General features: G+C 51.3%; 1 protein-coding gene across 1 annotated transcript in view; it reads right to left on the bottom strand.

Moving 5' to 3' along the window:
* Positions 1-365: 365 nt before the first annotated feature.
* VPS37C (VPS37C subunit of ESCRT-I) overlaps positions 366-27,405 on the bottom strand; it is a 30,099-nt gene continuing 3,059 nt past the window's right edge. The window contains exons 2-5 of the mRNA XM_043872695.1: positions 8,007-8,104; positions 4,460-4,631; positions 3,674-3,756; positions 366-2,704 (exon numbers count right to left, since the gene is read on the bottom strand). Of these exons, the coding sequence (XP_043728630.1) occupies positions 1,997-2,704; positions 3,674-3,756; positions 4,460-4,631; positions 8,007-8,099 (1,056 nt within the window). The 5' untranslated portion in view covers positions 8,100-8,104 and the 3' untranslated portion in view covers positions 366-1,996. The remainder of the gene's footprint in view (positions 2,705-3,673; positions 3,757-4,459; positions 4,632-8,006; positions 8,105-27,405) is intronic.

Below are 27,405 nucleotides of genomic sequence, written 5' to 3'. Positions count from 1 at the left end.
GGAGAGACGGAGACACATAAAGGAGCTAAAACGACCGTAGGGTGACACCTAGAGGTGCTTGCTAGCACCTATTCTCGAGTCAAAGTACATGTACTGGCTTCTGGCCTACCTCTTTGGGGCAGCTTTTCAGAGGTACTGAGGGTTTGTTCCTCAGGCTATAATCTGCCATAAGGTCTCCAAGTAAAACTGAAATCCACAAGTCTTACGCTGTGCGTTTTCCTTTCAGTTGACAAAATCGATGTCTCCCACAGGCAGCCACTTCTTAAATTCACTGCAGCTTCATGGACAGAAGAGCCTGGCGGGCTACAGTCCATGGGGTTGCAAAGAGCCGGACACGACTGAGCGACTGACACTAGCCGCACTATTCGTAACTCATCAAAGTTTATTATGGCAATTAATTGTACAAACATACCAGCGATCGCTCGTCCAGTACAGGAGTACTCGGACCAGTAGAGTCCATTAGTGATTTCTCTGTATAAATAACTTATGAGAAGCAAGCACAACCGGTCAGAGACCAATGGGGCTGACTGAGCATCTCATCGCACACACCCACTGATGGCACGCGGGCCAGGTGGGGCGGGGCAGGGCGGGAGGGGCAGGCACCAGAAGGTCGAGTTTCCTCTTTGGCCCCCAGCACCCCAGGCCCACCAGGTGCTGGGTACTCGGGTAATGGACAATTCAAGGCACATATGACTTCCTAACAGATAGCAGCTCCAGAGTCTGCCCTTGAGACCTGGTTCACATCTGATAACAACCAAGGTAATGCTCCATTCACCACAACCCCCTTTGGTCTATTGTCATTTTTATTACTGAACTGGGTGCTGAAAGCCCCCAGCGTGGTGGGGGCTGTGTGTGGCTCAGAGTCACAGTCTCTGCCCTTTACATTCTGAAGATAAGAGAGATGCAAAGAAATGACTCCGACATAGTGATGGTGTTTTACAAAGCACCACAGGGGAAGTAACTGTTAGGGCATATTTTGATGTCTCTTAGGAGGGTTTTAGGGGCTCGTGAAGAGTTACAGGAGGGAGTCAAAGGAAGGGAGGGGGCTGCCGTGGATGAGATTCAAGGCACTAAAGGAGTGGACAGGATGGGGGTGAGCCACAGAAGTCAACTAGAAGCAGGGAGACCCCAGACAAGAGAGGTGGCCGGGGAGGCAACCTGGTCTTCTGCTCCTAAATGAGCCCCTGATGTGACCACAGTCTTCTGGACCAGAACTGCCTCCTCTCCTCCAGCCAGAGGGTCCAAGGCAGCCCCTGGATTCTCCAACCAGAGCCAGCAAGGTCTGGGATTCGCCTCCACAATCCTCGGCCTGCTCCCTGCACGGGCACTGCTGCTGTTGTTCAAACGGCAGCACACAGGACAAGCTGACCTGACATCAGTCTGTCAGGGTCCTGTTATGGCTTTATGTGATGTAAAAATCACTCATTGTTTTGCCTAACTCTGTTCTCTTCCCCTGATCCAACTCTGCCATGGAGCGTGTGGTGGGCCATCCTTGAACGCACCAAGAGACACAGGGAGCTGCCTCTCTTGGCGTGGGCACCGTGGTTGCACTTGCTAAATCCAAGAGAAGAGGGAGGGGGTGAGCAGGGGCTGGCCAGCCCCTCGCTGAGATAACTCCTCACTGGGTTCGGGCGTCCGTGAGTCCGTGAGTGAGTGCAGTCACGAGGAGACGTCCACAGGCGCGGGCACCCACGGGGAGGACTGAACGCCCTGCTTGGCGCGCACCAGGAAAGCGACAGCCAGCCACGGGAGCCGGGCGCTTCTTCCCCTGGAAGGCCCGCGGGCCCCGGGACCGCCGGTGCAGCCGAGTCAGTCACACTGCCGGCCAGCCCTCCCAGGCCTGTGCGCTCCCAGCCGGGCCCCTCAGGCTCCCTGGCGCGACCCACGTCTGCAGGCAGCCAACTCCACTTCCCATTAGCCTCGAGTCTCAGCAAGGGGTGGGCTGAAGGTTGTGGTACAGGTGGGAGCAGGCAAGGGCCGAGGGCCGGGACTGTGCCTAATAGCCAGGCCAGGTGGGGCCCTGAGGCGGGGGGAACCCATAGGGAGGAGCGGGCCCGGGGGGGTAGGGGGGCTGGAGGGGGCCTGAGGGCTGGGGCTGTGTGGGATACGGAGGTTTTCCTCCTGTTGAGAGGTAGGGGGGCTGCTGCGGATAACCAGGACTGGGGGCCCGGCCCCCCATCACAGGGTACCCAGGCCCAGAGGCACCAGCGGGGGCCACGGCATAGCCCGGCCGGGGCGGCATGCTCCTCTGTGGGGACCAGGAGTAGCCTGAAGGGGCCCTCGCTCCCGGCTGGGCTGTGGGGTAGGGGGGCCCCAAAGGCCCACTGTAGGAAAAGGAGGGCTGGGACACCACGGGGAAGGGGGCCGGCTGGAGCGCTCCTTGGGCGGGAGGGCCCACGGGCATGCCTGGAGAGGGGCTGTAGGGCAAAGGGTAGGGCGGGACCACTGGAGGCTGCGGCGGCGGCTGTGGCTGAGCGTCTTCGGCTGGCGGGGGCGTCGCCTGGGGGTCGGGGCGCAGTGGCGGGGGCGGGCGGGGAGGTGGGGCGTCCCCGGCCGGCTCCAGGGAGGCCCTGGGCTTTCTCATCACATCCTGGAGCTTCTCCACGCGAACCCGGCGCAGATGGGACAGTGTTCTCATGGAGGAGAAATTCTCCAGGAACGTGTCCAGGGGCACCTCGCCCTCCAGGAACTTCTCAGCCATGGCCTGGAAGACACAAGCTCCAGTGGCATTGGGTCTGCCGGGATGGAGGCCACCTGAATACCGCCGGGTCAGAGGTCAGCTGCAGCCCCCACCCCCACCCCAGCCAGGCTGCAGGAGCTGCCTTCTTCGTCCCCCGCTTTGGGAATTTCTCTCTACAGCTCTTCTTACTGGTGATATATTATTACACAAGCACGCGTTTAATTTATCCTGTCTCCCCCACCAGGATGTCAGCTTCCGGATGGTGGGGACCACCTGTCACGGCCACCACTGTTCCCCACCCCGGCATCAAGCCAGGCTCATGGCAGATGTTGAACTGGGTGTCGATTGACCAGATGAACACTGGCTCCCTGGTCACTAGCACAGCCCAGCCCAGGGGCTGAGGGGCCTGGCAGAGAGCAGTGAGATGTGGAGAGAGCCAGTCTGCCCACGGAGAATAAAGATGGGCCCAGAGGGAAGCAGGAGAGAGCTGCCAGGAGAGGGAGGGGTTGGCAGCCTGGCTTCAGCCCTCGAAGGTACCTGCTCACTGCCCTCCCCCAAGGCCTGCAGCTGCCCCACAGCTCTGCCATCCATCGTTCATTTCCGCTTCAACTAGTTAGACTGGGTTTCTGTTCCCTGCCTCCAAAAGGGCCTCCACGGGGACTACAGGTGGAGTGACCATTCACCTCTGCCATCTAACAGAGCCTGGGTCCTGCGCCCTGCAGACGCGGGTACTCAGGATAAGAGCTCCTGCTCCCGGTGAGCCGGACCCCTGGCTTCTCCCCTCTCCTGGGGCTGCCTGGTCTCTTCTGCTGCCCTCTGGCCTCTTTTCACTCTCTGTGCGCAGACAGGCTCTGGGTGGAAGACGCTGCCAGGCCCCACAGCCCCTGGGCTGGGCCGTGCTAGTGACCGTGGAGCCAGTGGTCACCTGGTCAGTGTTCATCTGCTCCAGGGGCTGACTCTGCAAGGAAGACCAGGTGTCAACTGCTGTCTCACCTCGGACTCTTCTTCAATCTTCATGCTTTCAATCTGCAGAAGGTCCAACAAGGTCCCTAGCTGCAGTGCTGAGGAGAACTTCTCTGGAAGGGAGGGTAGAAAGGTTGACATTTCAAAAGTGCCTCTTGATGCTGTGGTAGAGGCTGAGGTTTCTGCAAGGGTCCTGAAGAGTCCTATGTGCCAGGGGCCCTGCAATTGCCCTGGGGTCTCAGCAGAACCCCCTTCGGTCAGTTCCCTCTGGTCAGCTTTCTGAGCTGACAGGAGCTCAGTGAACAGACCCTGGCTCCCTGGCTCCCCGGCTCCCCATGTTGGCTGGGAAAGCAGGAGGCCTTAGGCTCTGCCCACCCACCCTAATCTGGTTCTGCTGTCCATGGGGTTACTTCCTCTGTCTGAGTGTCAAGTTCTCCACCTTGAGGACCAGATGCCCCTCACCTCCTCAGACAGCAGGATGGGACACAGAAAGCCCAGACCAGGCTCTCCAGATGCAAATCCCAACTCTGCCTCTATGTAGCCAAGGAGCCCTGGCCAAGCTCCCGCGTCTCTCTGAGCCTCACTCCTCTCATCTACGACACAAGAACTACTACAGGACCTACACTGAGATGGCTGCTAAAGCACTTAGCCAGGCTGGGGATGTGGTGACCTGCCGTAACTGCTGGCCCCTTCTTGTCCTGGGGAGGGAGAGGGACTCTGTTCTTCCAGGAGAGTCCAGCAGCTCCCCCAGTCCCATGGGGAACCCTGAGTGAAGAGAGGCACCCCCCGTGCACATTCCCGAGGCTGGCCGCCTACCCAGCTTCGCCTTCTGCTCCTGGCACCGCTCCACCAGCGTCCGGAGCTCCTGGTACTTGTCTGAGAGGTTTGAGCGGCTGATCTCCAGGGGACCCTGGAACTCCAGGTTCCGCTCAGCCAGGCTCCGGTTGGTGGCCAGTGCCATCTCCCGCTCCAGCTGCAGATCCTGGACCTACAGGGCAAGACACCTGACCATGAGACCCGCCACTCAGCTCCCGGTGGGCTGGGCCAGGGGCTCCTGGAACCTGTTGCTTACCGAGGGGAAGCCAGGCAACACTCAGCCCCCAATCAGAGTCAGATGGCGTGTTAAGTGCCTGCTAAGTTGCTTCAGTCATGTCCCACTCTGTGTGACACCATGGACTGTAGCTGGCCAGGCTCCTCTGTCCATGGGATTCTCAGGCCAGAATACTGAAGTGGGTTGCCATGCCCTTCTCCAGGGGATCTTCTCAACCCAGGGATTGAACCCGTGTCTCTTAAGTCTCCTGCATTGGCAGGCAGATTCTTTACCACTAACTAATGCCACCTGGAAAGCCCAGAGTCAGATGGACCCAGGTTCAAACTCTGAGCAAAGCACTCTGATCCAGATGCCTCACGAAACCTTAACCCAAGAGCCTCTGTGGTGGAGGCAGGTGGGGAGCTGGCACTAAAGGGACATGTGACGAGCGGGAAGAGCCCACTGTGGATTGTGTGGAGCTCCGGGAGGGAGCGGGGAGAGTCAGAGGCTTCCTAGGAAGGCAGGGACCAAAAGAACCAACTGCTCATCCCCAGAATTCAGAGGCAAGAGACCTCCTCTAAGGTGCACTAATGTAAGGCCAGAACACAGGCTGGACACGCCAGGAGGCCCCCAAATAAAGTCAGCCTGAGGAGCGGGAAAGCCAGGGCCAGCCTGAGACACCGATTCCAGATGGACCTGCGCTGCCTCCTCCACGTGTGTGTCCTGCAGAGAAGCTACGCAGATGAGCTGACAGGGGGCCCCCTGGAGAGCTGGGGGGAGTCCTCAGGTGAGGCCCTGCACAAGCCTGGCTGAGACCATGTCCCCAGGCTGAGCGGTGCTCCTCCCCTCGGCGAGGTCCTTCGTGGTCACCAGCCCGTGAGGTGGCAGCCTCAGAAACCCTGCCCAGACTTGCTCTGACCTGAAGCCCCGTCCATTTATCAGGGAGAGGAGGGCAGAGAAACAGACCCACACCCCTGCGGGAGCGGGCACTACACGCCAGCATGTCACCAGGGCCACCAGCACCCCAAGCTGGGCTCAGGGTGCAGCTCCGCAAGACCGGCTTCCGCCAGGAACCACTGAGCAGCTTCTTCACCATGGTGAGCACATGGCGAGCCCCGCCTGACTGGCTCGACCCCGAGCAGACACAGGAAGCCATGGGCGTCCTAGAGGAGGAGGTTTCGGAGGGCCTGGAGCCCTGTGCTGTGGGGTGGGCTGGGAGCCTGCCCTGCGGGCTCCAGACTGGAAAGAGGACTGCCATGGTTACCAGAAATTGTGGGGCCTCGCCACAACCTCCCGGGTCTGCCCCCATACCTGGCTGTCACAAACACCCTCTGGAGCCGCTCAGCAAGGGCTCTGACTCAGGGACGCCTGCACTGTGGGGTCCCAATCTCATTTTCATCGGCCGTGATAGCTTTCCTTCTCTTATGTGGCAGACCCAGAGGGGCGCCTGAAGTGCCCTACTCAGCTGCCCCTTAAAGGGCCCCAGATCCCCAGTGCACATGTCCTCTTTGTATCTCCACTGCCTTTTCCCTGGGTTTTAGCCAGTAAATCTATGCCAGACACCTTCCCCTAAACCTGGTCCTACCTGTTTCTGCCCCCTCTCCCCAGAGCCTCCCCCAAATCTTTCTCCATCAGGAATTCACAATGAAGCCCTTGACCCCCATTATAAGAGGTCAATAAGACAGTTCAAGCACTCCCCCCAGAAGACCCCAGAGCGCACACAGTTCCACAGGGAGAGTGGTCCCCTGCTCTTTTCTCTGAGCAACGTCCACACCCCAAACTCAGTGAGCCCCCATCCCTCCTCGAATCCCACAGCGATGATCATGTCTCCTAGCCCATGGGAGGAACCCTGTCCACAGGGTCTCATGAGTCTACAGAACTCATTCTTCACTTCCCCGCAATCCCGTGAGTGTTCTTCCCTTTCGAGAATTCAAATCAATTAGTCAGGCACAGCTGCATGTCACAAAACTCAACTTGCCTTTTGCCCACGAGGTTGTTTCTGCTGACATTTTCCATGATTCTGTGCTTCGCCACACCTCCCATGGGCCTGCCGAGCTTAGAGGTCAATGAATTCTAATTATGTAATTTGGCGTGTTTCTACAAAGTTCTGTGCCCTTGGGAACAGGCCTTGGTGTTCCCATCACACTGCTCGCGGCAGACTGGAGGAGCACTTGGTGTTTAACATGTGAAGGCGAGGGGATGAAGGCTGGCATCGAGTCAGCTTGGAGATGGGTCCTGGCTGAGCTCAGAGCCTCACTCACTCTAGGAGGCAGCCCTGAAGTTTAACCAAGACCAGCCTCATTCTCGGTGGCAGGACACACCACATCTAGGCCCCGAGCCTCCCATCACACCCTGCCCCGCACCCTGTGCCCTCCAGCCCTGGCGAAGGCTGCTCCTGCAGGGAGCGGGGTGGTGGGGGCAGCCGGAGCACCGGCAAGGAAGGAGCCAGGACCAGGTCCGGCTGCACAGCCCCTCACGGAGAGGAAAGAGGTCTGCAGAGGCAGAGGTAGAAGTTGGGGGGCTAGGCTTCCCTTTTCTGGGGTCAGACACTGTGAATATACAGAAGAGACAAACAGCACTCTTCATCAGCAAAGACAGACGCACATGCCAAAGGCCGATCAGTGACCTCGCCATTATTTGTGTCTGTGTCTCCCGCCCACCAGGGGCAGGAGACGGCAGCGTGCAGAGCTGAGGACAGGCTGCAGCCACTCAAGGCATGGCCGGGGACATGGCCAGCTCCGCAGCCACAACTGGTCAACTGACCTCTTTGACCTTGCAGGGTAGTCACAGGGTCAAGGTGATGGGAAGGGCAGGGAGCGCCCTTTATAAAATGCAAAGCTCTGTACTTTCAGAAGGTGGCTTATTCCCGTGAGGATGGTGACTAGGAGCTGTAGGTGATTAGGTGTCAGTTATAATTGAAAGGGATTAAACAGGAGATGAGCCTAATCCCAGTCCCAGAATCTCTCCTAGAGATTCAGGGCTGTTGGCGAAAGGCGGTTACACGATGGAACCAGTGCTTTTAGAAACGCCTCCAAACCCAGGCTGGAGCAACAGGGTAGGGGCTCCGGGGGCACGCAGGTCCCTGAAGACACCAGGAGCCAGAGTTGGCTGGGGGCCCTGGACTCCCTGGCCCTGTCCTTCCTCCCTCCCCAGAACTCCCAGAGGGTCCAGGAACTGGACTGAGACCCCAGGGGCTCCTCTGGCTGGGTCCAAACCAGGGTGCAGGCCACAGAAAAGGGAAAGAGACCTGGCCCAAACTCCCAACAAGCCAGCATCCCTGAGGAGGGCCCCAGTCCCATCCGCCATCTCTGGCCCCATGACAGCCTCCCCTACCTCCGGGGAGTCCTGGGCCAGTCGGTCGATGGCCTCCGGGTCGTTCTGCATCTCCTCCAGCTCCTCCAGGGTCTTGTCTTTTAGCGTTTCCATCTTTCCTGGGATCACAGAAGGACACTGAAGTGAGAGAGGGGCGGCTCAGGTGGAAGGGACCCCCGAGTCCATATTATTAATCTGTCAAAGACCAACTGGAGTTTCCCAGCAGTGCTGCCAGTCCACAGGGAGGCCCAGGGAGGGAACAGTCCGGCCACCCTGCCCATCCTGTTCCCAGGGAGACCAAGAAGCTGCTTCTTTACCCAAACCATGAGGCAGCCAGAGGCAAAACCACGATTCCTGGAGGTGTTAGATGAAGCTCCCCAAGAAGCAGACAGAAAAGGCAGGAGGAGGGAGGCGGACAGCCTGGGATGGAGACTAAACTTGGCCCAAGGCCGCCTGTGAGCCCTGATGCCAGCACACACCCTAGGAGGAGTCTATTTCTGTCTGAACCTGAAATACATCTACTCTTCACATGGGGCTTTGCCGGGTTCGGGTGCCTCCCTTCCTGTCATGTTTAGCACACCAACCACCTTGGGTTTGCCACAAGCATTCTCTGCAGCTCCACGTGCCACAAAACCCTCGTGTGCACAAAAACGAACTGTCACATGTGTGTCCTCGTCAGAAAAGAACCAGAAATCGCCACCAAACTGGCCCCTGCGGGTACCAGAAGGAAAGGAAATCAACCGACCTGAACAGGACGCCTGCTTCGACAGAAGAGCTGGTTTCGGCGGCCCTCTCCCCGTCACTCTGCCCAGGGGGACATGGATCGATGGCTGCATGACACGAGGCCACAGCCAGGCCCAGGAGGACGAAGCTCCAGGAAGAAGAGGAAGCACTAACAAGCTCAGGGCTCACTTCCCTCCTGCTGACGGCATCCTCCGTTCTCATCCATTCTCCCCATTTCCAGACACGGGTTTTACAGCCCGGATTTTTCACTACAAAGGCTCTGCGAGTTTTCCAAGGATCCTGATGCTACAGAAGCCCGGAGCCCCCCATTGCCCCTCTGTGCCACGGCTCGGCGGGAATGACGCCTGGGCTGAGGGGGCGCCACGTAGTCCAGGCCCAGGGTTACAGCTGTGTGGCCAGAGGTGACCTCCAGACTTGCTTCCTCATGTGGACCAGGAGGGGAAGGCATCTCCAGGGCAGCAGAAAGACGAAGGAGAAACCCATCAACGGAGGCCACGTGATGCCTCTGCCAGGAAGTCCTGGGTTCAGCCTTCATGCTTCAGTGTTTATTTAAGGTGCCCCCCTTTTCATGCTCCAAACTGTCCTGGTTTAGATAACCAATTCTATGGTCACCTGACTGATAGACCTCTACAGGGCCACCCCCACTTTCTGTTACCTACTGAGGGCTGAATGTCACCCCCAACCTCCACGACAAGGATGCCAAGCTTTGTTGAGTACCTGAAACCTGGGGGGACGCTTGCTGAGAAAGTGGGAGCCATAGCCGCACCCTCAGAGCCCTGCATCGTAGGCCAGGGTGGGGCCCAGACATCTCCCGGAGATGCGGACGCAGCTGGTCTGAGGCCGGATTCCGAGAAAGACAACAGCTCACTGCTGGTCGTGTGCAATGGAGGCCACTAGGGACTGAGCACCGCGCTGTGTTTTACAACGCACTGCCTCTCCTACTCCTGCGAGGTGGGGGCAATTGTCCCACTGGTGGGTGGGGACCAGAAAGGTTACCAGGGGCAGAGTCAGAATTCTGCACTCTGTCTACACCTCACTCTGAGACTCCCGACAAGCTTGGTCTAAAGGTTGACGGTGAGGGTCTGGGGAAGGAGCAGAACTGGGGAGGCCCCCCGCCCTTGTTGTTGTTTAGTCACTAAGTCGTGTCCGATTTTTTCATGACCCCACGCACTGCAGTCTGCCAGGCTCTTCTGTCCATGGGATTTCCCAGGCACTCGCCATGAGCGAGACGAGCAAGGGGAACTGAGCAACATTCTGAAGACCTGGAATGTCAGGGGCCTGGGCTCCATCAGACTGACCATGTCTGAGTCCCAGGCCCTGCCACTTGTCACTGCTATAAGTGGCTCAGTGAACTCACCCTGAGCCTTGGGCTCTTCATCTGTAAAATGCGTCAGTGCAGTGGTCAACACAGGCAAAGTGCTGGCTCAGTGTGAGGCCTGGCCTAAGACAAATGCTGACAGAAGGCTCCAACGCTGCAGAAGTTACTTATTGGTTACTAAAACCTCCAACACCACACAGCCCAGACTTGCTGGGCCTCAGTGGCAGCTGGCCTGGCTCCACCCACCAGGGGAGGGACCTGCCACACGAGGGTGTCTGCTCCTTTTCAAAGTTAGGGCTGGGTACAGAGACACCCCTAGACTGAGGATGGACGCTCCAGTGTGGGCAGCTGGCTGGCTGCAGACAAAAGTGCAGTTTCCTCAGTGCCACCTAAGAGGGCCCCAGCAGGTCCAGACACGCTCACCACGCACCCGCCCCGGGATGGGCCCCCACCCTCCCCCGACCACTTACCACGGGAGGCAGCCCCAACCACGCACAGTGAGACCACATTCAAGGCGCCACAGCCTCAAGAGCTGACGGCACACTTTTCGGTCTCAGGACACCTGTCACCCCTAACACTATGGAGACCTCAAAGAGTTCTCATTTACGTGGATCTTAGCTATTGATAAATACCAAAATTAAAAGTGAGGGATTCTTAAAACACAAGAACACGAAAGCGCACACACACTTGCCATCAGAAGGATGTTGTGTCGTGAACCCTCTGAAAACTTCCCTGTGTACTCATTTGAGAAAGAAAAGAAAAAGGAAAAAAATGCTAGGTTACCAAAATCACTCTGACCTCATGGACAGCCTGACAGGGTTCTCAGAGATCCCCCGAACACACTTTGAGAACCCCTGGCCTTAGATGTTAGGGGCATAGACTCAGGAGCCAGACTGCCTAGGTTTGAAGCTCATTTCTGCCACTTACTAGGTGTGGTATTTAATGTCGCTGTGCCTCAGTTTCTCTAGCTGTAAAACAGCAGTGCCTGGCATGCCATAAGCACTGCCTAAGTCTTTGTTGTCACCATGATGCCCATAACCTCATTACACAGTGAGTCTCGCTATTATCCAACCTCAGAGACGAGGCTCAGAGGGGTGTCCAGGGTCACCAGGCCCGGAGGGGGCAGTGCCTGAACCAGTCCAGGACTCTTCTCACCATCTGCAGCAGCATCGCCAGGGGTCCCTGCTGAAAGCCAGAGTCCCAAGTTCCGCAGACCCAGAACTTCAGGATCTCCACTATTCATTCATTCTTTGTTTCTTTCTTCCTCCCTTCCTTCCTTTCTCTCTCTTCCTTCTTTCCCTTCTTTCCAGTTTTACTGAGATATAACTGACATATAGCACTGTGTAAGTTTAAGGTATAGAACATAATGATTTGACTCACATCATGAAATGATGACAATAATTTTAGGGAACATCCATCATTTCCTACAGGTAACAAAATTAAAGAAACAGGAAAAAACCTTTGTGTGTGTGATGAGAACTCTCAGGATTTTCCTTCTTAACGCCTTTCAAATATAACATATGGTATTAATTACATTTACGTTGTCTCTATATATTGCATTTTTTAAGTAAAATTTATAAATAGTTATAAATTATGTTTATTATGGTATCTTTATCATCCCTATATCGATTGGGTATTCCATTACCCTATAATGGAAGTTTGTACCTTTTGATGGTCCTTTTCAAACTCCCTTCCCTACCCCCTGTCTCTAGTAACCATGAACCTGATCTCTTTTACTATGAGTTTATTTGTATATTTGTTTGTTTGTTTTGAAGTGTGATTGACCTACAACCTTGTTAGTTCCTAGTATACAACACAGTGATTTGCTTCCATACATTTCAAAATGACCACCAGGATAAATCTGGTTACGCTCAGTCACCCTACAAAGATATTAGTTATTGACTGTATTCCCCGCACTGTACATCGGATACGCGTGACTCATTTATTTTGCAGCTGCAAGTTTGTACCTCTTGGATTTCCCTCACCCCACTGCACCCCTGCCTCTGTCTGTTCTCTATATCTATGACTCTTTCTGTTATGCTATGCTTGTTCATTTATTTTTTAGATTCTACATAAAAGTGAAATCATAGAGCATTTGGTTTTCCAGTCTTGACTTCCTTCACTTAGCATAAACGACTAATTTAATTTTAATGACATTTTCAGGGGGCTCAATCTCCCTGTGATGTTTCTGCTGAGTGTCTATCAAGCTTCCACAAGCACTGCCCTCCAGGTGATGACGGCCTGGCTTATTCAGGCATGGCAGGGGGTCTGGCACACGAGAACAGGGGTCTTTCCCTCCGGGATTTAACTCTGGGTGTGCAGCCCCGTGGCATCGAGCATCACTGAGTGAGGCCACTGCAGTGTCCAGACCAACCAGCAGAATGTTGGTGTACGGTCTGGAGAGGACAGCCCCAGTGCTACGGCCGCCGCAGGGAGATCCATGCGACGGGCACACCTGCCACGCCACCAGGCTTTGAGCAGGCCAGGAGCGTCGCCCTGCATGCAGGCAGGCTGTCAGGAAGGGGGCCCTGGGGGCTCATCACGAGCAAGAGGCGCTGACGCTGGACACCCCGCAGCCCCCCGAGAGGGCTGGCTTCCCTGATGGGCTGGCCTTCACCAGCCACCTTCCCTCCGCCACCTTCCTCCCCAAAAGGGAAATGTTTTGATTAGAAGAAAGTCACTAAAACAAAATCTTTCTAAAGCTTTCAAGTTATTTTACAACATTCTCCTCTCTTTTTCTCCTGGGGCTGCCCAAAGAGTAGTACGGACGCCTCTGTGCATCAGGTGTGCACGTCCATCCTTTGTGAATTTCAGTGTATGTGGGTGTTCGTGGGTGAGTCTGTGACAGCAAAGTGGCCAAGTCTTCCCCCTAGGCTTGAAAGTCCAAGGTCACACAAAGGGGGCCTGATATTGCTAAAACCTGTATGAGGCTGCTGCTTCCACTAGGAAGAGGGACAGTGGCAAGGATGTAACTTGTCATCAAAGTTTGGTAATAAGTCACTGCAGATACTGAGCAAGAAAGGAGACTTTCCTGTGTTAAATAAAGAAAAAATAATCCTAGGAATAGAATTACCATGCTGTGCTGAGCTAAGTCACTTCAGTGATATTGGACTCTTTGTGACCCTGTGGACTGTAGTCCGCCAGGCTCCTCTGTCCATGGGATTCTCTAGGCAAGAATACTGCAGTGGGTTGCCATTTCCTCCTCCAGGGGAGCTTCCCAACCCAGGGGTGGTGGTTCTTTACAATCAGCGCCACCTGGAAGCCCATATGACCCAACAATTCCACTACTGGGCATATACCCTGAGAAAACCATAACTGAAAGAGACATATGTACCCCAGTGTTTGTTGCAGCACTATTTACAATAGCTAGGACATGCAAGCAACTTAGATATCCACTGACAGATGGATGGATAAAGAAATTATGGTACATATATATAATAGAATATTACTCAGTCATACAAAAGAACACATTTGAGTCAGTCCTAACGAGGTGGATGAACCTAAAGCATGTTACACAGAGTGAAGTAAGTCAGAAAAACCAGTATCATATATTAATGCATATATATGGAATCTAGAAAGATGGAACCTACTAGCAGGGTAGCAATGGAGATGCAGACATAGAGAACAGACTTGTGGATACAGTGGAGGGAAGGAGAGGGTGGGACGAACTCAGAGAGTAGCATGAAAATATACAAATTACCATATGTAAAATAGATAGCCAGTGGAAACTTGCTGTATGCTGCAGGGAGCTCAAATCAGGTGGTCTGTGACGACCTAGAGAGATGGGATGGGGTAAGGTGGGAAATGGGAGGGAGGTTCAAGAGGGAGGAGTTATTTGATGTATGAATATTGATGGCTGACTCATGTTATGTATGGAAGAAACCAATACAATATTGTAAAGCAATTATCCTCCAATTAAAAATTTTTTTTAAAAATAAAAGCATAAAAAAAAAGAAAAGAATGGTGGCTAATCTAGAAAAAAAACAACTGAGCACCCCAGGGGATTCCAGGGTGTATCCCTGGAATACAGGGTGTATCCCTTTGCCACTACACACAGCCTCCTCAGAGTCGCCTCCCCCTCCAACCGCCCTCCAAACGAGGACCTTCCTCTGCCGTCTGAAGTCCCACACCTGGCTCTGTTTGATGGCTTTAAACTCCTGTGGCAAAAACCCCTGACACATCTATCTACTTGGTGACCTGGACAATCACATGTCTTTTAGGCAGTGAGAACTCATCCCCAAAGTGGGCAAGGAATGAAACATACAGCTCTCCTAATTAAATCATCTCTCCCTGGATCAGGCCCCCGGGCTGGGGAAAAGGATTCCATTCTGCATGGGGAACATGCTGGTGTGTGCTCAACCTGGCATTCATCCACCCTCCTGTGACGACTCTCTGCCATTCCCTGATTGGGAAAGATTTGTCATTGTTGCTATTGTTCAGTAGCTAAGTCGTGTCCGACTCTTTTAGACCCCATGAGCTGCAGCATGCCAGGCTCCTGTCTTCCACTACCTCCCGGAGTTTGCTCAAATTCAAATCCACTGAGTCAGTGATGCTATCTAACCATCTCAGCATCTGCCATCCCCTTCTCCTTTTGCCTTCAATCCTTCCCAGCATATCAGGGTCTTTTCCAATGAATCAGTTCTTCACATCAGGTGGAGTTTCAGCAACAGTCCTTCCAAGGAATATTTAGGATAGGGAAAGATGGCTACTCTCAAAGACAGGAGAAAGACCATCTCAGTCCCACGGTCATACAAAGCCTCTCTTGTGTCAATTCCCTTTCATCGTAGACTTCAAAGCATGCATGTTTGAAATGCCTCAAGAACTTCAGGTCTATGAAACAGTTCCATTTCATGCAGGCCATGAGAATGAACCCTCGAGGTCAGCCTGCAATTCTGATGTGCTCAATACTACCAGAAGTAGATCTCTCTCATGTAGCAAGTTTTCAGGTAAAATGTACTTGGCCACACTGGGATGTGGGCTACAGTATTTTTCTTCTTAATCCACCTTCTCTGGTTTCTAACTCAACATCCCTCTCAATTCTATCATGCCCATTTCACAGGTGGTGAAACTGAGGCAGAATGGCATGTAACTTTGCGACCTGATGCACTGTAGCCCATCTGGCTCCTCTGTCCATGGAATTCTCCAGGCAAGAATACTGGAGTGGGTAGCCATTTTCTCCTCCAGAGGATATTCTTGATCCGGGGATCAAACCCAGGTCTCCTGTATTGCAGGTGGATTATTTACAGCCTGAGCCACCAGGGAAGCCCTTTGGAGACGAGAGAGAGGATGCCAGACCTAGAAGCCCTGACCTGGCTGGCTGCTCCTTGCACCAGGCTCTGCCCTCCCAGTCGCCTCTGCTCACTGCCCCACAAGGCACCGCTGGCCGGTGTAAGAGCCACATATCCCCATGTCCTCTGGAAGAGGTCTGCTCAGGATCCCACCACCAGATGTGTCCCACTCAATTTTCCTTCCTTGTCAAAGGGACCCTAATGGTTCCATGGCGCCCTTCTTCTGATATCAAAGCCCTTTGCAAACTGTCCCATTAATTTATATAAACTGTCTAGTAAGTAAAGTAAACTCAGGGCATAATTCCCCTATTTCAGAGATGAAAGCCAGAGACAAACAGGGTACTGCGCAAGGTCCCGTATTGCCCAAGTTCCTACAAAATGTTACCGCAGGCCACAGGCCCGTCCTATCCTGGTATTCTGACTTCACAAACGACACAGGGGAGAGATGAGGGTAGCACTTAGTTGTAACATTATCAGGCTGCAGAGATTACAAGCCCAGGCAAGCCGCTGATCACCTTGGCCCTCCCCGGTCCCTGCCTCCCTGGTAAAGGTGACTCACAAAGATGCCCACTGACCTGAGGAGTGGGCAAGTTCCATCTTACAAGATTTACTGAGGCATCGCCCACCCCTGCAAGTTAACTTCTGACGCCTTTGCTTCAGAAGTCCACAGACACTGCCTGATCCCAAGACACCACGGAGGCTGAGAGCAACAAGCATTTCTCATAATCTGTGGAAGGGGTTGGGGATGGGGGCGGAGAACAGACAGTATTCTGCCCAGGCCCACAAAGCAGGTACCCCCAAAGTCTGGGGGTACCCACCTGCTGCCATCAGTGTTCTGCCTCCGGATCATCAAAAGTGGAAGAGGAATCCAGACCAGTGCTTCTCAAAGTGGCCACAACCCCCAGTGAAACCATCAAGCAGAGGACGGGGTGGGGGAAAGGGTTACGGAGAAGCTCTTTGGGGATACACAGGCCATCTGCTTTTGCCTCTGGAGGCCTCACAACTCCAGTGACCTTACCACTTGGCACTGTGGCCCTGGACTGGACCCCCCCCACTTACCACGGTGCCCAGAAGGAGGCTGGGCACTTCTCGGGCAGTGCCTGTGGACTGCCCAGGGGAGGGGCTGAGAGAGAAGAGGAGAGGTGAGGAGAGGCAAGCCCCCTGATGGCAAGGAGAGTTCTCGTCAGCCGCTGTATCCCCGGGGCCCGGCAGAGGCTGACACACAGTGCAGGGAATGCTAAGAAAAACAGCCAGCGGCAGGGAGCTGGCTGGCGGGCAAGTCCCACGGGACACGGGGCTATGAGGATGGGGCTTCTTCTATTTTCAGCCTCATTCATTTATTCCTGCTTCACTGAATGAACATTTAAGGAACAGCTACTATGAGGCAAGGACAGAGCAGGGCTCCAGATGAAAGCAGGAAGGGTAAGTGGGAGCAGAGGGAGGGCAATAAATGTTTACTGACTTCTGATTACGTACCAGACACAGACTTAGGTTAAAACTGATGCTCTCTAGGAACTCGGTTCGGTTCTTTTTTTTTTTTTTAATTTTTTTATTAGTTGGAGGCTAATTACTTCACAACATTTCAGTGGGTTTTGTCATATATTGATATGAATCAGCCATAGATTTACACTTATTCCCCACCCCGATCCCCCCTCCCACCTCCCTCTCCACCCGATTCCTCTGGGTCTTCCCAGTGCACCAGGCCCGAGCACTTGTCTCATGCATCCCACCTGGGCTGGTGATCTGTTTCACCATAGATAATATACATGCTGTTCTTTTGAAACATCCCACCCTCACCTTCTCCCACAGAGTTCAAAAGTCTGTTCTGTATTTCTGTGTCTCTTTTTCTGTTTTGCATATAGGGTTATCGTTACCATCTTTCTAAATTCCATATATATATGTTAGTATGCTGTAATGTTCTTTATCTTTCTGGCTTACTTCACTCTGTATAATGGGCTCCAGTTTCATCCATCTCATTAGGACTGATTCGAATGAATTCTTTTTGATGGCTGAGTAATATTCCATGGTGTATATGTACCACAGCTTCCTTATCCATTCATCTGCTGATGGGCATCTAGGTTGCTTCCATGTCCTGGCTATTATAAACAGTGCTGCGATGAACATTGGGGTGCACGTGTCTCTTTCAGATCTCGTTTCCTCAGTGTGTATGCCCAGAAGTGGGATTGCTGGGTCATATGGCAGTTCTATTTCCAGTTTTTTAAGGAATCTCCACACTGTTTTCCATAGTGGCTGTACTAGTTTGCATTCCCACCAACAGTGTAAGAGGGTTCCCTTTTCTCCACACCCTCTCCAGCATTTATTGCTTGTAGACTTTTGGATAGCAGCCATCCTGACTGGCGTGTAATGGTACCTCATTGTGGTTTTGATTTGCATTTCTCTGATAATGAGTGATGTTGAGCATCTTTTCATGTGTTTGTTAGCCATCTGTATGTCTTCTTTGGAGAAATGTCTGTTTAGTTCTCTGGCCCATTTTTTGTTTTTTAAAAAGAAACCCTTCACCGCGTAGCATAGTGAACACAGGTGAGAGTGGAGGGAGGAGCTGGTAGAGGGTCAGCTCTGAGGGGTGGGGGTGCTGGGAGCCCAGGGGGCCTCCCTGTAGGGGAGGCTGGTATTGGAGCAGGACTCAGAGGGTCGGGGGCAGGCAACAGCAAGGCTGCCATGGGAGCCGCTCACACAGCATCCACAGGTACCAAGACGACAGCGCTTTGGGGGGTGCCACCTCCCACCCTAAGGAGATCAGATTGGGACTGAGGCAGAGATCAGACTGGGACGGAGGCGGGAGAGGAACAGGTGCTGACCTGTGTTCCCTCCACGGGTAAGAGACAATGCATCACCGACTGCTCACTACCTGAGAAAGAAACTTTCCCTTTTCTTTTCCTTTCCTTCCTTCCTGTCTTTCTTTTTTCTCCTCTGAGCTTTCATCCCCACATAGCTCACAAACCCAGATACCTACACAAGCCAGGCAGGTGTGTCTGAGACCATCTCCCCTGAAAGCTCCATCCCAGCTCAGGCACCGCCTGAGGAGGGTGGGCCCAGCGTGAGCAGACCTGCCTGGTCTCCAAGGGAGGCTAGAAACCCACAACGCTGTGACATCTCCCTGTTTTTACATTTCAGTAACCAGTTCAGAGTTGAAACGACCACGGGGTGTGCTGTGGTTTGTCACCTGACATCAACACTGTACCCTCCAAGAGAGACACATGCAAGGAGGACAGAATCCACAGAAGAAGGAAGGCGCGTGTGAGACGGGTGGGGAGACAGACATTTCTCAGGCGTCCTGGAGCCCAGCTTCTGCCCTGGTGTAGGGGCTGACCGAGCCGGAGCAGCACCAGCCAGAGACAAGGAGGCAGTTTCCAGGTGCGCCCCTGGGCCTTGCTAAACCTCACAGCGTGGGGAGGGGTCATGAACTCTCTGGCCACTGGTTCTGCTGCTTGCAGTCTTGCCCTCATCTTCTTTCCGCTACTCTCTATCTTCATGAAATCGAGCTCACGTACCTTGAACACGGGAAACATGATCGAGTGGGAGATAATGAGGCCCCAAAGAGACTACACAACTCCCGGTGGATGGAGGCCAGAGCGCTGCCCTTGGTCACTACTCCCCTAGACAGCGGCTGCAGAATGTCCTGGTGGGACGCCTGCCAGGCCTCAGCTCGGGGCAGCCCTCCAGATCTGACCTCAAGCGGGAAAACAGCAAGGTACTGATGGCTCCCGCTCAACGAGGACCTATCCTGGGACTGTTCAGTTCAACAACAAATACTTTCAACTGATATTAGATCCTGTGAAAGGATAAACTCGCCAGGCGGAGGGGAGGGCGGGGGACAGGAAGGAAAGACCGAAAGCAAAACTCAGCATTTTCTAAGCAGGAGGGTGTTCACATCAGAGTACGGTGTGCAGCCCGAGAGATGGCTGGCGGTGCCCCTCACCCCTTGTTTCTGCATAAGCTATTAGAGCTAGGTCTCTTCCTGCTGGGTGCAGAACAGAAACAGAATCTGGGGACGGAGGTCCTAGGTTTGCGCTTTGGCTCCTCAGCTGTGTGACCTCGAACACGTCCCTTAACCTCAGTTTCCTCATCTGTAAAATGGGGAGCATGATGATAATCCCACCTTGGGGGCTGCATGGGTGCCTGGCATGAGCAAGCAGCCCTGAGAGCGCTTTGTCATCTCCTGAGTCCAGAATAAATATTAATTATTTTGCCTCCTGAGGCACAATCCGATGATTCGAGGTGACTCCTGACTCTCCAGGGCTCAATACTGAGTTAAGGAAATAACAGCTATTTCTGAACCATAACCCATAACTCTGACTGATCCAGGGCTTCTGTTTTCCTGGCTCCACCAGGAGCTAAAGCACTGGCTCTGACTACTCCCCTCCTCACCCTTACCAGTCAACCTTTCCTTGCCAACTACTTCAAGCCTGAAATCACACTGCAAGGAGACTTGTAAATGCCTTGGCTTTTCTTGTCATTTTCTCACATCTCCCTAGGGCAGCACAAAAAGCTGTTACCAAGGCAACCTGCATAGTTCAATCTCCGCATGTTATCTGGAAATGGCCCCATTTCTCCCCTTGTGACAAAAACACCTGTGGCTGCCTTAGAAACCTTTCTAAGCCTGCTGCTTAATGAGGAAATATGTTCTGACCTGATTAAGTTTTCTTTTCCCAGGACAATTTCAACTGTTAAATCAAGTAAGCAGACATTCAGTCACCTAACTTCCCACAGGACTTGACAAAAGCAAACCACCCATCATGCACTTCTCACTTGCCCCAAACACCGTCGAACTGACCTGCCTTGACAATCTGAAAAGGTGATATGTACCAGAAGTCTTCCAGAAGGGAGACTTCTTTTGTTTCCTTTCTTTCTAAGGAATTTCTGGAGTTGGGATTGGGGTCAGAGATCCCTCCATACTTCCCCGTGCTAAATAGTTAAAACAGTGTGAAAGGCAGTGGAAAGAGTTCAAGGCTTAAAAGTCCAATATTCTGGATTTAAATCCCAGGTTGACCTTTTACTGTGCTTTAGACAGTAAAGAATCTGCCTGCAATGCAGGAGACCCAGGTTTGATCCCTGGGTTGGGAAGATACCCTGGAGAAGACTGGAATGGCTCCCCACTCCAGTATTCTTGTCTGGAGAATTCCACGGACTGGCAGAGGAGCCTGGCAGGACATAGTGCATGGGGCTGCAGAGACTCAGACATGACTGAGCAACTAACACAACAACTTGACCTTTTACTAGTTATGGGACCTTGGGCAAATTATTCAGCCTGATTCTGTTTCTTACTGGTAACACAGGAGTAACTCTACCAACTTCATGAGGCGGTTATGAGTTTAGCAAGAAATAAACACGAAAACTTCTGGAGGTGCTAGGAAAACCATCAAGCCAGCGCCAGGTAGCATTAACTCACGCACTCTCACACTTTTTCAAAACTTATTGCTGTAAAGTGCTCTCTGACAACCCTGCCAGGTTCCCAGCTGGGCCCATGTGGGAGAACTCTGAAAGAACAGGCTCCAGAAGGCAGCAAAGGATATGGCTTTCTGAAACAGACTCCAGACCAATCTGAACAAAGGTCCACAAACATAAGGGGGCCCATACATCTATGGGGGATGTATGGTCTCTCAGGACAAGGCTTTTGGAGGACATTATCACCAGTACATTAATATTTACATGGCCAGATGCTCCTCAGGTCCCTGAATAACTCCATCTGATGCCTCTTTCCCCAGAGACAGGTTCCAAGTGAGAAGACCCAGGGATGACGAGCCATTTATTGTGCCAAGAGCAGGAAGGCACCCTTATCACCTTTTTTCTCCCCAAACTAGATTCCCCTCCTGACCTCCACTTCCAGCAGCCTTCCATCTTCACTTCTCCCCTCCAGGCTAATTCCCTCATCTCTGAGGTCCACCACCAGGTTTGATCTAGTCGTTGTTCAAATGTTTACGTGCATCCATTGCTACCCTTCCACAAACTCCAAAATGGGACTTCCTACCTCCAAATTGCCAGGCACCTAAGGATTAATGTTTTTTAAACACTGCTTTTAACTCCATCCAACCTTCCTTGAAGCTCACCATCTATTTGGTTTCTCCTTCCCTCTTCTGTTTATCTCCCCAACACCTTGGCTGGGAAGTCTAAACACAGCCTGACATGCTGTCAGGAACTGCGCCTCCATCCTCTTTCCCCATGTGCCTCCTGAGCCCACGCCTGATGCTTTCCAAAACTTTATCAACCCCTCAGCACTCAGGACACATCACAGAGGCCACGCTCTGGGTGAAGGGGAAGGGGAAGAGCCCCACTCTCTCAGCTCGGTCTTTCCACTGACAGCATGGGGGTCCCCAACGCACCTTCCAGGAAGGCAGTTGGAAAAGCATACCCCTAACCCCTCACTCCTGTTGATCCCCACCATCCCCTCACCACCTGCCTTATCCTCCATCCTCCAGCTGGGATGCCTCACCTGCAGGGCACAGAGGGAGGGAGGGAGGGCTCTGCACAGTAAATGGTACATGGTTCTCACAGAGCACATGGGAAAGCTGGAGTGGTCTTTGGGGGAAGGAGTAAGGAGGGGCAGAGGAGGCTTACTTCATCCCCCTACACCTCGGTCTCATCTGTAACACAGGAGTTTTACAAGGACAAATGAGTTGGTCCTGGGGAAAACTAATGCCCTGTTCTGAGGCCAGGTTCAATAAAGGGTCATGATTCTTACCATGGCTGAGTTCCCACATTCAGTCCATTCTGATGTTTGCAACTCAAGCCCTTCTCACATGGACACTAAGGAAAGAAAACCTCAGATTCCTCCAGAGACCACATCAGTCAACAGAATGACAGAACCCAGATGGCTGGATGGAACTCAGATCAATAGTATTCAGCTTCAGTCAATATGATGGCCAAAAAAAAAAAAAAATAGGTCATCTAACAAGTAGTCCATTCTGGAAACTTCCCGACGGTAAAACACAGCCCAGCCACTTAAGAGAAGCCTCCTGCTTGTCTGCCCTGTGGCTCTGACGTGAAAATAAAAACATCCTAAGTTACTTCACACTGAACTTTCATTTCTTTTTATTCCATCCCAACTGCCGAGATGACTCAGAAAGGATCTCGCTCTGCGGCTGGCAGTCCTCCACCCCACCCCACACTTTCTCATCTGCAGACGAGGCTGAGCAAACAGGTTCAACCATCCTAAGGATCAAGATGAAGGTTAAGCCAAAGACACACTCAGGGCAAATAATAGGAATCTGTACAGGGTCATGCTAGGGTGTCTGTTTTACCTCCAAGATGAGGAGCCTCGCTCTCCTGGCTGACCTGGGGCCATCCTAGGCTGGTATAGAGTGAGGCCAGCTCCAGACCCTACCTCCGCCAGCCATGTCTGACCCTACAAATTTCTGGGTCCAGCAGAGGCAGGTAGGTGTGCTGGGGAGCAACAGTGTAGCCACGGAAAAAGAGAACCCAGGCCTGAGCCTCCTCAACTTTACTCAAGACTCAGGCAGCAATCTACAGAGGCCATCAGCACACAGGTGAGATGGGGTGGAGCTGTATCAGCACCACAGTGAGCTCGAGACTCCTCTCCTTCCTAGTGCAGAATGTCCACAGGAGCCAGGGTCTCCGGCAGCTTCCCGCCTGGTTTTAGCAGACTCAGCCTTCTCTAGCACTCTTCCACATCCCCCAGGAAAATCCAGAACACTGTCAATCAGGGCTGCTGAAAACCGGTTTTAAAACACCCAGTGTTTGGTATCATGCTCAAAATCTTGTGCTCGTCAGCTTGGCATTCAAGGCCCTGTACAGCAGAGCCTGAGCCTCCTCTTCTAGCTAGTTCTCCCTCCACCCCTCCACGGGCTGTGGATTCCACCTGACTCTTTGTTCTACCTATTCCCAGAACAAACTAAATATTTCCAATCTCCTGGCAAATATTCCGCATCTAAAAAGATCAATAGGATAGGGACCCAGTTCTCTGGGAACCCCTAGGTTTGCCGCTCTGTCTTTGCTCTTACTATTCTGTCCGTTTAGCCTGGAATTTCTTCCCTATACCTTCTCCAGCTTGAAAATGCCTGGTGATCCTTTATTGTCAGCTCTCTCGGAAGTATTCCTTGATCTTTTCCCAAAGACATCATCCTGCCCTCCCATGGTGCTCTTTATATGAAGTGAAGTGAAAGTATTAGTCACTCAGGTATCCAACTCTTTGCAACCCCATGGACTGTAGCCTTCCAGGCTCCTCTATCTATGGAATCCTCCAGGCAAGAATACTGGAGTTGGTAGCCATTTCCTTCGCCAGGGGATCTTCTTGACCCAGGGATTGAACCCAGGTCTCCCACACTGCAGGCAGATTTTTTACTGTCTGAGCTACCAGAAAAGACCAACACACCATGCAGCAATTACTATGTGGGACTCAGCACGATTCTCCAGCAAGACTGGGAGATTACCAAGGGCCCAGCATGTGTTTCATTCACGTCTGCCTGCCTGCACCGAGGTCAAGGCTTAGGTGCGCACTAGGTCTTCAGTGCGTGCTGACAGCAGGGGGACCTTCTGTTTTTGGCAGACTTAGAGGAGAGGGACCAGACTTACTCTCCTGCCTCAAACAACTTCTCTAGGCAGCCAGAGTTCACAGGAGAGAGATACACACAGAGAGATCTCTGGAAATCTGCAGGACATCCCTCTCCAGGTTTCTGCTGAGTGTTGATAGTCCTGTTGAGGATTAGAGGGAACAATCCTTGAGCCTCACATTGAACCAAGACTAATTTGTGCCCCCACCCACCAGAGTGGAATTACGTCCTAACTCATAGAACATCAGCAGGGCACTGAACATGGTATTGCTTGGTAGTGTGAAAATTAGTGCTGGTATAAAGGCTGGTCTCAGCTATCACTGTTGAATAGTGAACTTTCAAAAGATCACACTATTTTCAAGTAAGTTAACAGTGTCCTCAAACAATTTCAAGACTATCTATAAAAATACAAAAATAAGCAGAACCCAACAGGGCAAAATTCCCAACATTCAACATCTAAACAAAAATTTCCAAACATACCAAGAAGAAAATATAATCCATAATGAGGGGGAAACCAATCAGTAGAAACAGATTAAAAAATATAGATAATATAACTAGTACACAAGGACATTAAAATGGTTCCTTATAACCATCTTCTATATACTCAAAAAGCAAAAGAAGATTAAGCATGTTAAGCAGCGACAAGAAAATATAAAAAAAAGACCCAAATCAAACTTCTAGAAATGGAAACTCCAAATGTCTGATATAAAAACCAAACCATATGGAAATAATAGCAGATCAGGCACTCCAGAAGAAAAGGTCAACGAACTTGAAGAAACAGAAACAGAAACTATGCAAAAACAACCACACACACACACACACACACACGGGGGAAAAGTAAAGTGAGCATCAGACAGCTGTGGAACAACTTTAATACTAAAATACATGTGACTGCATTTTCCAAAATGGGGAGAGAGAAGAGAATAGAGAAAATCCCTAAAGAATGACTAGTTGAAAATTTTCCAAATTTGATCAAAGCTTTGAAATTACAGATACAAAAACTCAATTAACTCAAGCATAAGAAATATGAAAACTACCCCAAAAGTGAAAGTGAAAGTCGCTCAGTCGTGTCCGACTCTTTTGTGACCCCATGGACTATAGGACTCTACAGTCCATGGAATTCTCCAGGCCAGAATACTGGAGTGGGTAGCCTTTCCCTTCTCCAGGGGATCTTCCCAATCCAGGGATCAAACCCAGGTCTCCCACATTGCAGGTGGATTCTTTACCAGTTGAGCCACTAGGGAAGACCAAAACTACCCAAGGCATATAATAATTCAATCATTTAAAACTAGTCATAAAAGAAAAGTGGCCAGAAGGACAAAAAAAGAGATATGAACAGATGAACTTCATAAAATAAAAATGACAGCAGATTACTCACGTGAAACAATGTAAGCAAAAAGACATCAAAACGACATCTTAAAATGCTGAGAAAAATATAACTGACTTAGTGACATGTATGACAACAAGAGTATAAAGGCCAGGAGGGAAGAAATGAGAATATACTATGATAAGGTTTTTATACTACACGTAAGATAATACAAGATCATTTGTTTATAGACTATGACAAGTTATGACGCGTATCATGAATCTTAAAGCAACCACTTAAAAAAAAAAACTTAATAAACTGACAAAGGAAATAAAGTGGAATTAAAAAAAAAACAACAACTAATCAATCCCAAATAACTCAGGAAAAAAAAAAGGGATGTAAGAAGAAAAAAACATAGGACAGATTGAAATCAAACAGCAAGATGATAAGAGTTAAACCCAACCAGAGTTAACCCATCAGAGGTAAGCCTGGCACAGAGCTGTCTGGGCCCCAGATGCCAGCAGATCCCCCATGCACAGCACTACCCAGTGAAGAAAGAACTCGCCAGGCCCCAGCACCCAGCACCCCATGTGCCTCACACTTAAGGCCTGTCCCTCAGGTGACTGCACCCCACTGAGGAGACTCTGACAGGATGTTCTCCAGATGGGTAGACTCACACTTCATCCTGGACTCAGAGCACACCTGTCAGAGGGAACTGTAATGAAAACATCCCAGGCGACATGCTCAGGTTAAATTAAAGTGCATGATCTGAAGCAAGATGGTGCAGTACAAAGACTTTGACAGTTAAACATAACTACACTAATAATCACTTTAAATGTAAATGGCCTAAATATCCCAATTAAAAGGCAGAAATGGTAAGGCTGAATTTACAAAATGCAAAACATATCTATAAGCTGCCCACAAGAAATTCACTTGAAACGTAAAGACACAAACAATTCAAAATCAAAAGGATGTAAAGAGATAACACCACACAAACACTAAATTTTAAAATACCTATCCATTTATTTGTGGTAAAATATACATAAAACTTGCCATTTAAAACATTTAAAGTGTACAGTTTTGTAATTATTAAATACATTCACACTGCTGTACAGGCATCACCACCATCTACCTCCAGGACTTTTTCATTATCTCAGACTGAAACGTGTACTTCTGAAACATTAACTCCTATTCCTCCCTTTCCTGTGCCCTTGCCAGCCATCATTCTTCTTTCTGATTCTATGAATTTACTACTCCTGGCACCTTATGTAAGAGGTTGTTGTTCAGTCACTAAGTCATGACCACCTCTTTGCAACCCCATGGACTGCAGACCGCCAGGGTCCTCTATCTATGGGATCTCCCAGGCAAGAATACTGGAGTGGGTTGCCATTTCCTTTTCCAGGGGATCTTCCTGACCCAGGGTTGAACCGGAATCTTCTGCACTGTTAGGAGGATCATTTATCCTTTAGTGACTGACTTGTTTCACTTAGCATTATTGCTTCAACTTTCATCCATGTTGTCAAAACTTTCCTTCATTCATAAAGCTGAATGATGTTCTGTTGTGTGCAGGTATCACATTCAGTTTACGCATTCATCTGTCAGTGGACACTTAGGTTGCTTCTACCTTTTGGTTATTGTGAATGATGCTGTCAGAAACACTGGTGTACAAATATCTGAGTCTGTCTACACTTCGTTAGGGTATATACTCAAAGAATTGAAATTGCTAGATCACATGGTAATTCTATCTTTAATTTTTTGAGGAATTGCCATACTGTTTTCCACAGCAGCTGTACACTTTACACATTTCCACCAGCAATACAAGAAAGGGATCCGTCTGAGCCACTGGGCTTCCCTGGTGGCTCAGATGGTAAAGAGTCTGCCTGCAATGCAGGAGGCCCAGGTTCAATCCCTGGGTCACGAAGATCCCCTGGAGAAGGAGATGGCAACCCATTCCAATATTCTTGCCTGGAAAATTCCATGGATGGAGGAGCCTAGCAGGCTACAGTCCATGGAGTCGCAAAGAGTTGGACACGACTGAGCCACTAACACTTGCCAAGCCTTCAGATGGTTTTCTTTTTTCTTTAACAATTTTTATTCTAATGAGTGAGAAGTGGTATCTCCTTGTCATTTGATTCACATTTCCCTAATGACTAGTGATACTGAGTATCTTCATGTGCTTATTGGCCATTGGTATATCATCCTTGGAGAAATGTCTATTCAAGACCTTTGTCAAATT

Source organism: Cervus elaphus, chromosome 2 (genome assembly GCF_910594005.1).
Source record: "Cervus elaphus chromosome 2, mCerEla1.1, whole genome shotgun sequence".
Taxonomy (NCBI): domain Eukaryota; kingdom Metazoa; phylum Chordata; class Mammalia; order Artiodactyla; family Cervidae; genus Cervus; species Cervus elaphus.
Note: the sequence above shows the minus strand (reverse complement) of the source record. Positions and strands in the feature narration are given on the sequence as shown.